The 14,114-nt window shown below is 43.8% G+C and overlaps 1 protein-coding gene across 1 annotated transcript in view; it reads right to left on the bottom strand.

Annotated features, from left to right (window-relative positions):
- sptb (spectrin, beta, erythrocytic) overlaps window positions 1-14,114 on the bottom strand; it is a 45,096-nt gene that overhangs the window by 24,006 nt on the left and 6,976 nt on the right. The window contains 10 exon segments of the mRNA XM_071525398.1: window positions 357-659; window positions 1,230-1,388; window positions 2,328-2,445; window positions 3,068-3,255; window positions 3,344-3,456; window positions 3,590-3,705; window positions 3,933-4,013; window positions 4,961-5,058; window positions 6,820-6,993; window positions 7,266-7,417. Coding sequence (XP_071381499.1) covers window positions 357-659; window positions 1,230-1,388; window positions 2,328-2,445; window positions 3,068-3,255; window positions 3,344-3,456; window positions 3,590-3,705; window positions 3,933-4,013; window positions 4,961-5,058; window positions 6,820-6,993; window positions 7,266-7,417 — 1,502 coding nt within the window.

Here is a 14,114-nt window from a genome sequence, read left to right as displayed (position 1 = left end):
ATGCACATTTTATAATCAGATTCATAACACTGTTTTTCAAATGATATTCAATTCCTGCTTGGACTAATATTCAATTATAATGGAGTTAGTTATTAAAAGCACACTCTAAATGTGTACTTTTAGTGCTTAAGGTTCACCGATCATTTTATTTTAGGTGAGTGGTTAGCGACACCATCCCCATAATCAGAGCATCACAGGTTCAATCCCTGCACTTTGATCCATTCTGTCAAAGTGTCCTGACAGTGAACACTACTTGCTCACTCATTGTAAGTCGCTCTGGATAACGGCATCAACTTAATGCCTGAAACACAAATGTAAATGTTATTAGTTGATGTGCTGTGCCTTCCCTCCTGTACCTTCATGTCATCCATCCAGCTGATGATGTAGAGCATCTCCTGGAAGATCCTCTGCAGGGTCAGGTTCTTATCCAGACGCCCCCTACGGGCCTTCAGCAGCTCCTGCAGGTAGTCCCACAGACGCAGGATGTTGTCTTTGCGCACGTCGATCCGTTTGGCGTCATGGTAGCGCTCAGTCTCCAGCTCCTTGGAGATGGCCACCATGGCCTGAACACGCTCCTCATACGCCGCAATGTCCGTCTCAATGGCGTCGTGCTTCTTCTTCGCTGCCTCCACCGCTGGCAGGTCATAGCCAAAGTTATCCTGGGAAGAAGAAGAGGGTGGAGGAACTTTCAGGGCACAAGAAGCCTGATGGTTCACTATCTAAACAAATCTTATGTAAAAATAGGGAGAGATAGTGTGTACTGAGGGGGTATGTCTTTGTTAACATGTACCTATTTGTTAACAAATGGAAAGGAGGTAGAATAATAAAATAATAAATTGCAACACACAAGTTGAGCTGTGCTCTGCAAGGGAAGGGTGGAGCTCGCTCACTGGTGATGGTGTAAATCTCTTTCTATGCCTGCTGGCATGACAAAGTTATTATTTACCATTTTCCAGTTTGCTAACGGCAGAGACATCCAATTATAGTAATGCGGTAATTGGTTTTTCTAGTCTAATTACTTACATATTGTGCTAAGAAACTCTTTTACTTGCAACTGACACACTTTAATTAAAATGTAATCTTTGCATGTTTTGTAGGCAACCATTTTCTCCTGCACACCTCTCACCAACAATAATCAGGCGTGCAAATGACCTGCTGTTTTCATGAATTAAAGCAAAATGGAATCTGCACTCTTATGTAAATCTGTAGTTCTGGTGTTGCGGTTTTACCTGAGCCACTAGTCTCTGGTTCTCCAGGAGCCACGTCTCCCTCATGGCCGCCTTCCTGTCGAACCTCCTGGCCATCTGCTCCAGCTTCTCCTGTCTGATCAGCTCGTCTCTCAGGACTCGCTCTCGATCGTGCTCCGCCCGCTCCAGACGCTCCCAGGCCTGCGCACAGACGCATGAGATGTTTCAGAGGGGGTTTGCAGTTTTTGCTACTTGTTGGGTATAATCATAATGTTCACAGTTATATGAAATTCTTGAATGCTTGAAGGTGAATCGTCTGGTGGAAGGACAGTCTCCCAAGTGGCAATCAGACCCGTAACACTGTCTGTGCTAGTGATATGTTCTTCCTGTTGACATATGCAGGACCATTTCTGTTGTCTCATGTCTGGTTGTCATGCTATCATGTTACCCTTACTTTCTGCTAGAAATGGCTTTTACAGTATAGTTTTACTCTGTGCCATTACTAGTATAATTCAATTCACTCATGGCTTAATCGTTGCCTCAGGATTGTATTGTGATAAATGATTCTGTTTTGTCTGTCTAACTGAGTTGTATGTCTCAGCTTCAAACCAGACTTTTGTATAACAGGGACGCTGGTCCAAAAAGAGGCAATCTAGTGGGTGACAGCAGCTACCAAGACCAGACTGACCAGAGATTTTCTTTTTAAAAGAAAATATACACGACCAGTCAAAAGTTTGGTCCCACCTGATTGAATGTACAATGTTTTTCATTATCTTAAAGCCATTTGGATCTAAAGGCTTATGCTTAAATACTTGAAATTTGTTTTTTAGACAAATATAAATAGTGAAGTCGATGCCTATGTATGAAATTCTTTCCAAAGCCTTTGCCTTTCCATCAAGGCAAAGGGGCAGCTACTTTAAAGAATCTAAAATATAAGATAGTTGTGATTTGTTTAACACTTTTTTGGTCACTGCATAATTCCATTTGTGTTATTTCATAGTTTTGTGTGTCTTTACTATTATTAGAAAATGTGGAAAATAGTAAAAATCAAGCAAAAATGTGTGTCCAAACTTTTGACTAGTAGTGTATATACTTCTATGATTGTATTGTGTCTCTGTGTGGAGTTAGGGGGTCTCTCACCCGGTTGATGTCTGCGACCAGGGCTCCCTCTTTCGGAGTGTAGACCCTCTGGTTGTTGGCCCTCATACGGCTCTGGATGGTGAATAGCAGCACCTCAAGGTTACCTTTCTCCTGGAACCTGGGAGACAACACAAATCACACAAAACAGCATAAAAAAAAACTGTGATATTTTATCCACAAGGGGATATGCAGAGGCCCATTGAGAATTCTAATGGGATGGGTTGTAGTGAATGTGGAGAACAGCACAAATCATGCAAAGTCATGCTGAAATTAAAATGATTTTTTCACCTTTTCAGCTCATTCTATCATATCTATTTGACAATTTATGCCAAAAAATGATTTAAAATATGTATTTTATTGTATTTTTTATATCAAAATCTCATTCCTTTCACTTCCTAGAAAACGGAAAACCTTTAGTGGTGACTTTGTGTACCAGTAGGCGACATAAAAATTCCAACCAATAAAACCATCACAGATTTTTGAACACATCCCGCTTCTCCGCCCCTCCCATCTAAAAACCTGCCCCTCTCTCTCCCTAACTGATATCCCATTGGTTCACACTTTTGAATGATCCCTCCATTCGTTATGTCCCGCCTTTAAATATGGGATGTCCTACATGCGTGGAGAATGAAAACGGTGGACGACTTGAATAAAGAAGAAGAATAGAGTAGAATTATACGAATATATATGAATTAAATTAAATGAATGCAACACAATGATGGCCTGGTCAGCTGACTCACTTGGGCGGCTTCTCTACAGTGCGGTAGGAGTTGAAGGCCTGGAGCTGCTGCTGAACTCCAGTCAGAGAGTTGGCCAGTTTGCGGTTGTTCAGCACGATGATGGTCTGCTCGATCCACGTCAGGAGGTCTGATGCGAGCGTCTCGTACTTGTCAATCATCTTCTCGGTCTCGATGGCGTGATCCAGCACCTGAAGCAGAAGAAAACAGGAGGTCAAAGACGAACACGGGGAAGTACGAACTCACATTATCGCACGCAGCAGGCCCGCGCATCCTCACCTTTCCAACCCTCTTGCCCTCGACGGCGAGCTGCTTCATCTTTGAGAAGTAGTGGTAGAACGCCACGACGTATGTGATGATGGACTTCTCATCTGGGTTCTCTGTGAACACATCTACAAAACAGACCAGCAGACAAGTCAGTCACAGGCGAAGCAGAAACATCACTGATCCCCGAGGTTTCTTTCCACCAGGCATAAAGCTCATAAACATTTAGTTCTACATGAAGCCACAGCCTCTGCCACTTGCCTTCTGGGTCTAACAGTTTGGTCACGCCGAGCTTCTGCTCTGCTACGTTGAAGGCATTCTGGAGGTTGTGGGTCGGGTTGGACCTCTTCAGACTGTTATAGTCCAACAGATCTGGCCTGAAAGAGCAAGATGGAAACAAAGATGGAGAGAGAGAGAGAGAGAGAGAGAGAGAGGGAGAAGTGAGAGAGAGAGAGTAAAAGAGCAAGACAGCAAGAGAGAGTGAAAGAGATGAACGAGGAAAGGAGAATGAGGAAGAGAGACATTGAGCAGACGGGTTTTGTGCGTGTTTACATTCAGGAGACAGAGCTTGTGAGAGTGGATTTGGCTATTCATCTCCCCTTACCGGTGTTTGTGTATGAGAGCGTTGAAGGCCATGCCGTCTTTCCAGCTGGTGGTGAAGTTGGTGATGTTGACATTGGGATATCTGTGAAACAACAGCCAGGGGACGTCACTGACTAAACATGAGGGACATTGCTGAGAAGCTCCTGCTCTAAATCAATTTCTGAGACCTATTCTGTTTCGCACCAAGGGTATTCATCAAACCACTGGCCTACACAGAATCAGATGCAGTGCCGCCTTGTCACGATAGCAACCATATGCTTTAAAAGTCACAAAATGAATCAGGGATCCTATGAGGAAACCTCAAGGACGGGTTCTAAAATATGATATGAGTGGAAATGGATGCGAGGATATTGCTGCTACCAAATGAAAACTTTTTATCTTCACAAAGTCACCTCTTAAAAGGTTTTATTGGTTTTGAATGGGTTTTACGGTCACAAAACAACTTCTCCTGTAAAGGACCATGTAAACCTTCAGTTCAAGTAAAAAAAAAAAATCAAAATCACCAGAACTGTCAGGTTTTTCTGTGACAACAGCAACAGCAATTTTAGAACCAATCCTTGTGGATCCTATTGAGTTTTTGTGCAATCAAAAACCCTGCAGGACTCCCATCTCAATCTTATAGGACTCTAACAATCCCATTGCACTGTCCAATGGAAAGATTAGTTCTACAATATATTAATTCTGATTCTATTGCAGAAAAAGTAGACACTTAATCACTCAGTTTCAATTACTTAATTTTTCATTTTGCAAGTAAACAATTGCATACTTCACGGTTTTTGCATGATGAAACTTTTAAAAGGTCATTTTGAAACAACCTTATAATAAAATATAAAAAATTGGCCTATGAGTGACAAACCCACTTTTAACAACTAAAAGAGTCACAGCAGTGTACAGGACACCATATTTCAATTCGACTTTATTTCAGACACATAGGACCATAGTCTTACCAACCCCATAGGACTCTCATACAGATTCCCAAGGGATATTTAGAATGGGTTAGTGTTGCTAAAGGTCACCCATCCCACTCACCCTGCTGTTTTCATCTGACACCACAGAAGAAGAGCGTCCTTGGCCGAGCGTGTCTCCTTTTGGTCCGCCTGGCCGGTCTCCACGATAATGTCCTGGATCTGACAAGAACAACAAGAACAAGAACAGCTGGATGATAAATAATACAACTTGACTAATGACTCTGAGGTTTCCAATCAAACGAGCGTAATTCACAGCAGAGAATAAAAACACAGTAAAACATATTTTCTAGAACATGTCACTAATAGGATGTACCAATAGGGAACATTTTGGCAAAGTGACACAAATATCCCTTTGAAAGACATCATTTATTACAGCTTGAAGAAAAATTAGGGGGTTTAGTCAAAAAACAAGACTAATATCAAACACTACATCTATGATGCTATTGCCCTGGCTGGATTCTTACAAATCTAATGCTAGGGCCAATTGTTTGATCGAGGGGTGTTAATTATTGAAGTTCTTATTTTCCCACACAGTAGGCCAGTAATTAGAGCAGTGATGTGATCTGAGAGACAGGCCCAGGGAGAGGGCTAAATTTAGCCAGCTTTGGTTCTCCTTGGCTTTTTCAGACTGTTAAGATGCAGACAGGAGCGAGTCAACTCCTTCCTTTCCCTTCTTTTTTTTTTGTTGAAAAGGTTGAATAATGCAGCAGGCCATATTGTTTGAACTAACGTGTCTAAAAATAACAGTGTTGCTGTCAAATTAAAAATAAATACATGCCCCCCCTCCTCGCCCAAGCAGATAAAAGAATGAAAAAGACATGTTCTGATGTTGTGGATGTGCTTCTAACAGGAGATAATGAAGGCTGGACCCTGAAGGCATCTCATTCCAGGAAACGGAAAAAAGTCAAAAACATCTCCAGGCTGGTTGGTCGGGACTGTTTCTGTGCTGTTCATACAGAGCCAAGTTACACTGTACACTTGAAAGTCACTTTTGTCATTCGATCACACCAGGATGCATACTGTGGCCGTGTTTACATGCACATAAAATATTGGATTACAATGTGATTGAGGCAATAATATGAGTATGGCAGAATCCATGTAAACAGTAGTAGTAGTAGCAAGCATAAGCACAGTAATACATGTAAAGTACTGTCATTTTATTCACATAGACACATGCATACAATTTAGTTGCATTTCTTGAACTGTGGTCAAGTTGCGCCAGTGTCCAGTTCATCATGTTATGTGGAGGTTGAAGGGAAAAGTAGTCTGGACTGGGCTAGACCAAGACGGCGGGCAGCAGGAGTCAACACTTTTAGAGTGTGGAAGAGACTGAGTTTATGTTATGCATGTTGCAAGATATGGATATGATGTGGTTTTTAGATGGGAGAAACATTGTAATGGTGACAGTTTTAGATGAGTGTCAGAAAAACTTCAGAACAACTGAAGAAGTTTGCGTCTGTTGGAAAGCACTGAAGGTTGTATATTGTAGAGCTAAAAAGCTGTGGTAGTGCAGATTCATGGCTGTGATTGTTTTAGTAAAATCTGATAGTGGTGTGACAAGAAACAAGTTATTTTTTGCAGCAAAAAAATTCCCACAATTCCCACAATTCTCCCTGGAAAATCGAAATAAGTGCTTCACTCACAAAACAGGATTTGTGGAGTTGTGGAATTATGAAATCATGTAAACAGCTTAATCAGACTATTGCCTGTGTGTTCGCAATAGTCACATTATTGTTCACAGTAAACATAGTCAATGACCCATCTGGATGCACAGAAATTGGATTGCTATTAGATTATTCAAGCCTGATTTTCAGGCATTTTATATAACTGATGTAAAGAGATGAAAGGGAAGAGTGGGCAAAATCAATGTTTACACAAAAATAATGAAATACATATAACAGAAGTTGGGTCCTGGTTTACCTGGAAGCGCAGGATGATGGTCCAGATGAGGCCCAGGATGAGGCGATGGTTGCCGTCGACGATGTCGTGGGAACCCATGTTCTCCAGATGGACCCGCTGCTCCTTGAGGAACTGCAGGGCCTTGTCCACATTCTCCAAACAGTGGATACGCATTCGGCCCTTAGTGGGCTTTGGCTGGGGAGAGAAAGAGAGAGAGGGAGAGAGAGAGAGAGAGAGAGAGAGAGAGAGAGAGAGAGAGAGAGAGAAAGAGAGAGAGAGAGAAAGGAATGATACAGAGAAGACAAAGAGAGAAAACCATAACAATATAAGGCAACAGATTAAGACCCAGAAGTGTGTTGCTGTAGTGTTGGTGAAAGACTTCAGAGTCAAAATCTTATCAAATCATCTCATGCACACACACACACACACACACACACACACAAAGATACAGCAGAACAGCCTCTTACCAGTCGTTCACCGGAGAGGACCTCCAGCAGTTTAATGAGCATGCGTCCGTCCCGCAGGTCCAGGTAGAGGTCAGAGATGCGGCAGCCGACCCGGGACAGGATCGAGTTGACCCATTTGGTGAAGGTCTTCTTCTGAACCGCCTCACGCTCATCTGACAGGAGAAAAACATAAAGAAAGACCATGAGCTCTGTGAATGATGTGATCTGCGCACAGGTTCAACTACAGAACAACACAGGGATTCAGAGTCTTGCTCAAGGGCACTTCAGCAGAGCAGATGCTTGCTGACATGGGGGCTTGAACCTTGGTTCTCCGGTTGCAGATTGGAGTTTTGACAAACATTTCTCTGAGGCAGAGCTGCTCTGGAGGCAGAAAAAGTTCAACCTCAATGGGCGGAGCCAAAGAACTGAAGTTTATCTGGTTAAGGAACGTTAGACTGAAGCCCAGTGAAAAAACACAAGGGGTAAGAGAGGAGGTAGCTAATGTTATGAAGCCTAGCACTGAAAAAATGCAATCTAGCAATAGAAAGTTATCTAGGTTAGCTAGTTAGCCTAGCTGACCTTCCAAGTTCACTAGCCTATAGCTATCTAGGTAAGCTAGTTAGACCTAGACCTGCCAACATCATGAATGAAATGGTCATGAATGAATAAAAAAATTATTTCCATTCATATTTTTGATTTAGATACTGACCAGGGTTTCTTCTTGCCTTCCTGCCTTTCAAGTCTGCTAGTTAACTAACTTCCACTCCGAAAAACTGTTTTTTGGCTCCGCCCAGAAGCTTAAACTCAACCAATAAGATTATTTCTGCCTCCCCAGTAACTGTGCCTCAAGTCACTATTCCGTCCTGCTGCTCAAACCGCCTCACTGTCACTGCCGTGTCAAATGGGGAGACCATTAAAACGGAGCCGCTTACAGATTTGGATCAGTCACATCATTCCCAGTGAATCGTCACACAGTGCAGTCCATCTGTGTTATTCCTGATAGTGCAGTATGTCAAGTGGTGAAAGGTCTCTTCTAATGACAGCATCGCCCCATTCGAATATCGCAACCTCTGAAAATGCTCAATAATATTGCAAAGATGATGCATGACTATCACCTCAAGTTGCAATCCAGGTCAAAATGAGGTCTGCTGTAAGTGTGCAGAGGGGGGATTGGGGTGGAACAGTACAGGTTTGCCTTTTTCAATCAGAGGGGACCATTTGTTGCTCCTATTTTGCCGTTTAAACCACTGACTTGCTTGCAAGACTCCAAAATTTTCAGTTTGGGAGATCACTGGAAGCTTTCTGCTAATCAGAAGATACACACTACCACAAAAAGGACATTTCCAAACCATAGAGAAGCTCTCATTTAATCTCTCCTTATCCTCCCCGTATGGTGGATAGAGGAGCCGTGGAGCATAATCATATCATGCACATAACGAGAGAAGTAAACACAAACAAGACTCAGTGTATGGCTGAGTGTAGGTGTATTTATGCTGAATTCCCGGACTGCAATTTTTACATGAAAACTTGGGAACGGCGGGGCAGAGAGATGCACAGAGTGAAAGCAGCAGAGACTTTGAGAGGTTTTGGAAGGGTGAGCAGCACTTCCCACATGGTGACACATCTTGCTGGGCTCACACTCACTCTTTAAATCATATCGCAACGCGCCGGCAGATGTGCCACCTACTCAGCGGCAAAAATAAAACTGAATTCGATGCCACCATATGTGAGTATGACCCAATGTACTCTGCTCGGTTTATTGTGTTTGTTTACACACTTAATGTGAATGGGGGTGGGGTGGTGTGTGTGCGTGTGTGTGTGTTTGTGTTTGGGAGATCTATCTGCAATCAGCAAGGGTGTATGTTAAATGCCAAAATCGACCTGCAGGATTTAAACATTCTCGTATTACATGCTCAGTAAAGACTGAATATTCAATAGATTCTTACAACTGTCTGTTAATATCATAACAGTGTTAGTTTTAAAGGCAGTCTGTATTTAGCATTAAGTTCCACCATAACAAATGGTAGTTTGGACTTGAATCATTGCTCCAAACACTAAATATCCATTTGGGGAAATTCATGCTACCTTATTGATTAGCCAATATTTCCAAAATACAGACGATTCTATCCACAAAAACTGTCTTACATAACTCATAACTTTAATAATAATGCATAAGAGCTTTACTTTCATGCTAGCAATTATTCTATAAGGGTAGGCCTAATTTTTTCAAACAGTGGAGATCTCATTTTTGAGTGAAACTCTTGGTACAGGTGAGATATATTAGAAGAATCTAGGACAAGGATGAAGGGACATTTCCCTGTGAGACAATACTATGTTGAATACAGTTACCTTGGTTGTACCCCACACATATACAACTCCCAACACACACACACACACCGCCCTTCAATGTTTAACAGGTTAACAATTCGTGATGAGACATCCTCCCCCTCAACCGCTCCATCTTGTACCGTGTGTGTGTTCCCCTGGTCTCCCTGCTACCATGCGCCCTGTTTATTCCTGATCCCAAATATGAGTGCAAAGGACTGCATCCTTAATGACTTGTGTAATAAATGATTCAGACCCCCAGGCTGCAGAGAACAGGCAAGGAACAGCTAGAGAGAAGAAACAGGAGGAGAGGGAGGGAAAGAAACACTGAGAGGGGAAGAAAGAGAGGGAGAGAGAAAGAGAGAGAGAAAGAGAGGGTGATAGAGAGAGAGAGAGATGGAGTTTCAGATATTGGAATAAAAGTAGACATCGGCCCAAGAGAGGGAATAAAAGGAGAGGGAGGGAAAGAAACAAAGAGAGAGAGAGAGAGAGAGAGAGAGGTTGGGCCAAAGGTAAATCTGAAATGAGGGGAGAAAGAAAAGGAGGACAGATGAAAGAGGGCAAGAGGGATCAGAGAGAAAGTAATAGAGAACGTGATTGAGACGCAGGCTTTCAGGTTTAGTCTATGGAGACCCAGCCAGGAAAATAGAGCAGGAAACATTAGCTCTCTCCAGAACTGCTGAAAATGACCTAGTAAGTACCCGACGCTCCACTCCCAGTCTTAGCATCCGCAACGACCACAATGTAAAGAATCGATGGTCATGTTGCGTTAACCATTGCACTGCAGAGTTCATTAAATAAATCATGGGTTCATTCTGCTCCCCACAGCAGAACAACAGCACACGCCGCCCTACCACATCCACCAGGATAACCACCCCTATGAAAAAGTAATGACAATTAAAACATGCAAATAACCTTCTGCTGTGTTGGATTCAGAGCTCCATTAGGGGCGTCAGCCTTGATTAAGCCCATCAGAAACACTCACGTCACATTTCTGTCAGCGGCGCAGAAAACAGAAAGCCCCGATGGAGGGGAAAAAAACATGACAGTTACCTTAAGTTGGTATTACAGTGCATATATACCATGAAAAAGAGATAGCTCATGACAAATGCTTTCTGAACTATTTGGGGTGCCGCCTCCAGAGGATTGTAGAGCAGAAGTGACTAGGACAGCGGCAGAAACACGGGACCGCTACATCCCCAAACGGTTCTCCCATATCGTCTCGCATCACAAGACCTTGAGAGGAGACACAGAGCAGCTCGCTGATGCTCTCGGCCATTTAGGAAGCATGGAACGGAGGGAAGGGTTGTTACTGCATGCGTCCTGCTGAGCTGTCTCCAGATGAGTAGTTCAACAAGCTCAGTATGACAACAGCTCTCTGTATACTCACTGCTGAACAAAGCCTTCAGCGTTTGTTTCCCCATGAAAACCCTGTTCTGTTTAGCCCTAAATTCTTGTAAGGGGTTTTGTATCCAGGATGCCATACAAGCAGGAATTCCCAAGCTGGATTGCAGACCTGCTCTATGAGCAAAACATGCAACGTATTAAGCTGTTCAGGTAAATCCATGTGAAAGCAACAAATCCTTTATTGATTTTATTTATGAAATCCACTTTAGTCACATCAGGGAAATGTCGGAGGAGCTGGATTTTAAAGACTTGTGCCAAATGAGACTTGTGCCAAATGAGACAAATTTAGTGTAACTCATAATTAGGAAAGTGGACAATAAGTAGTAAAGTAAGTAGTAAAGTACTGTATAATTCATGTTTGGCTGTGCTGCTGCACCATATGCCGCCACTGTCGTACAATGAACAGGTGTGTGTCTCTACCGCTTTTAATCTTCTCAATAAATGTACAATTTTTGTATCAGCGCTACGGTTGTACAACCAACGTTTGTACTTCCAGTCCCAGTTTTTCCACAGCGGTCTGCACCTCAGCACCAGCACCTCATCAGAGCTGCTGCACGTTCCTTTCCAACTTCCCTGCTTCCCTCTCTGCCAGCTGTGTATCAGTACAAGCCTTACTAAACATTCCTCTGTTTCACATGCTTTTACTTAGTGATCTCTCATGCACTCTTTTGACTTTAGTGAAAGCCCCATGAGTTATTCATGCTGATGGATTTTCCCTGTATACGGCCTGATCCGTCTTTTCCCACAGTCAGCTCTTACTGGATGTGGCCCAGTGGTCCCAGAACACACACCCCTGCATGCCTGAGTCATGGCACTGCCACTGCTACCTGTCCTAGGGGCATGATACCTTGTTAAAGGCCTGGTCTGTAGTTTCAGCAAGGCTATCCCTGGTGAAACACTTGTGAAACACTCCACCCCTCAACTGGCTTTGTTTACATGGTGATTGAAGATGTTTTCACTCTAAAATGTATTGTCTGAGCTTTTGATACAAGGACTGTCTGAACCACTGAACATGAGATTAATGCATATTTGAGGTTGTAAAAGTTTGTTGATGTTGGAGCAAACAGACCTGCATTTTGAATTATGATGGCTTAGGAAAGTTGCAAAAAGATTATTTTCTTTGTACTACTGGCAAGCTCGACAAACTCTTTAAGAACATATGTGAATATTCACAGAATTTAGAGGCTCAAACACATGCCAGATTGTTGGGGGTTTTTTTAACAGGAGGAGTAGAAGGATACAAACACTGGAGGAGGAAAGTGTGGAAACATGCAGTAGCTGAGGAAAGTTTAAAGGTTAAAGGTCAAGGTGTGACAAGAAAATGACTAGGCAAAGTGAACAGTAGCACACGCAGAACAGAGCAGCACAAATAAACAGAAATGAGCATGTCAGACTCTAATGAAGAGATCAGAAAATGGGTGAATGGTTAAAGTAAGTGAATGCCAAATATAGATTGAAACTAGTAAGTGTTTCTCCAATCAGACTATCTAATACTTATTATGAATTTTTTTTATTATTGTTCTGTCTGACTAAATGTTCTGCTGCTGTCTTGGCCAGGTCTCCCTTGTTAAAGAGATCCTCAACAGCACTAACCTGGATAAATGAAGGTGAAAGTAAATAACATTTCGTGGAATGCAATTGGTGGATCAATACACTTGGCTCCAAACAACCCCTCTGATTTGGGAACGCTTCAAAGTTCGCCTCTTCGTGTATCAGTTTCCTCTGCACTCTGTAGAATCAGTCAATACTTGAAATCTACCAGAGGCAGAAAAAAAAGTATGTTTCCCTCTCTGTTCCTCCATCGTCTCCTCCATTTTCTTCCACTCACTAATGCACTCTTGTCATCAGGGAGTTGGATCGCATAGTGCAAGCTAACAGAAATCCACAGTGACGGAAAACCTCGCTCGCCCAATATCACGAGGAGGGAGAATTAAACCGTCAGAGAAATTGATTCTTTTTTTTACACCGCCTACGTAAACAAACATTAAAAAGTGAGACGTTAGAGCCAAAAAGGGTCAGCACACTAATGCATTGTCCACTGAAACAACTGTGGTATACAGTTTATAAAGGGATGTTCATAGAATGGGCCATATGGAGAACGGGCAGCAATCTGAAATGATAAACATTATTTGTTATTCTAAAAAAAATGGAGCGCATAAAAGTATGTAACGCTAACTAGCAATGAATGGCAGTGGGGGGGAAACAGCACAACCTTTTTAGGAGTTTGCTCTATGAAATATTCAAAGCCAAGTCAGTGAACAATTGGGGCAGAGCCACAGCTTCCTGAAAATAAATAAATAACTACCCGATACATTTAATGAAAGGGCCACTACTGTGGGAGCACGGCATTTCTTTCTGCTGCCTTTTCCAGTTCTCACAACAGGGTGACAGACTAACCTCACACACGCTCTCACATCACAGCACCCCCCCCCGCCCCCATCCTGTCCTGGCCCAGACACAAACAGAGGCTGGGGGAGGGAGGGGCATGTTGAGAAAAGTGTTATCTCTCTCATCTGTGAGTTGGGAGAAGATGGGCTCACTCTCTCTCCCTCCCTCTCTCTCACACCCACACAGACACACACACACACCTCCTCCATCTCCACAACCACCTCCTTGCCCACAGCCTGTACCTTGCAACTGCCGGAAGCGTCCATCCAGGATGGAGTTGAAACAGATGTTGGAAGTGCTGTAGCTCAGCCAGCGCGCCCGCTTCATACTCTTGGCCGAGGAAGAAGAGGAGGAGGAGGAGGGTGCGGGGGGAGGGGGAGGAGGGGGAGGGGGAGGGTGCAGGGCAGAGGGCCTCTGACGTCTCGGGGTGCAGGAGGAGGACGAGGAGGAGGACGAGGAGAAGGGGGAGAGTCCCAGGGGCGCCACGGTGAGAGGGACGTGCAGCAGGGTCCCGTTCCTCTCCGGGTGGTGCGCCGGCTCCTGCTGCTTGCCGCCGCGCCCCTCGCCCCTCGCCGTCCTCCTGCTTTCGGCTCGCTGGGCCCGGTGCACCGGCGGGGTGCTCCTGCTTCGGCTGACGCTCACGCCGACCCGCGCCGGGGCCTCTTTCTCCGGCGGGGCATAGGGCCGGCTGCCGGCCTCCTTGGTCACTCCGCCGCTCCGGAGGGCTGCGGTCTCCCTGCTGCTGGTCTT

The sequence above is a fragment of the Centroberyx affinis genome, unplaced genomic scaffold (genome assembly GCF_046629955.1).
Source record: "Centroberyx affinis isolate AG114_WGS23_722 - 3 ecotype Tasmania unplaced genomic scaffold, CSIRO-AGI_Caff_v1 ptg001292l_1, whole genome shotgun sequence".
In the NCBI taxonomy this organism is placed as follows: Eukaryota; Metazoa; Chordata; class Actinopteri; order Beryciformes; family Berycidae; genus Centroberyx; species Centroberyx affinis.
The sequence above is the reverse complement of the archived record's forward strand: the minus strand, read 5'-3'. Positions and strand labels throughout refer to the sequence as shown.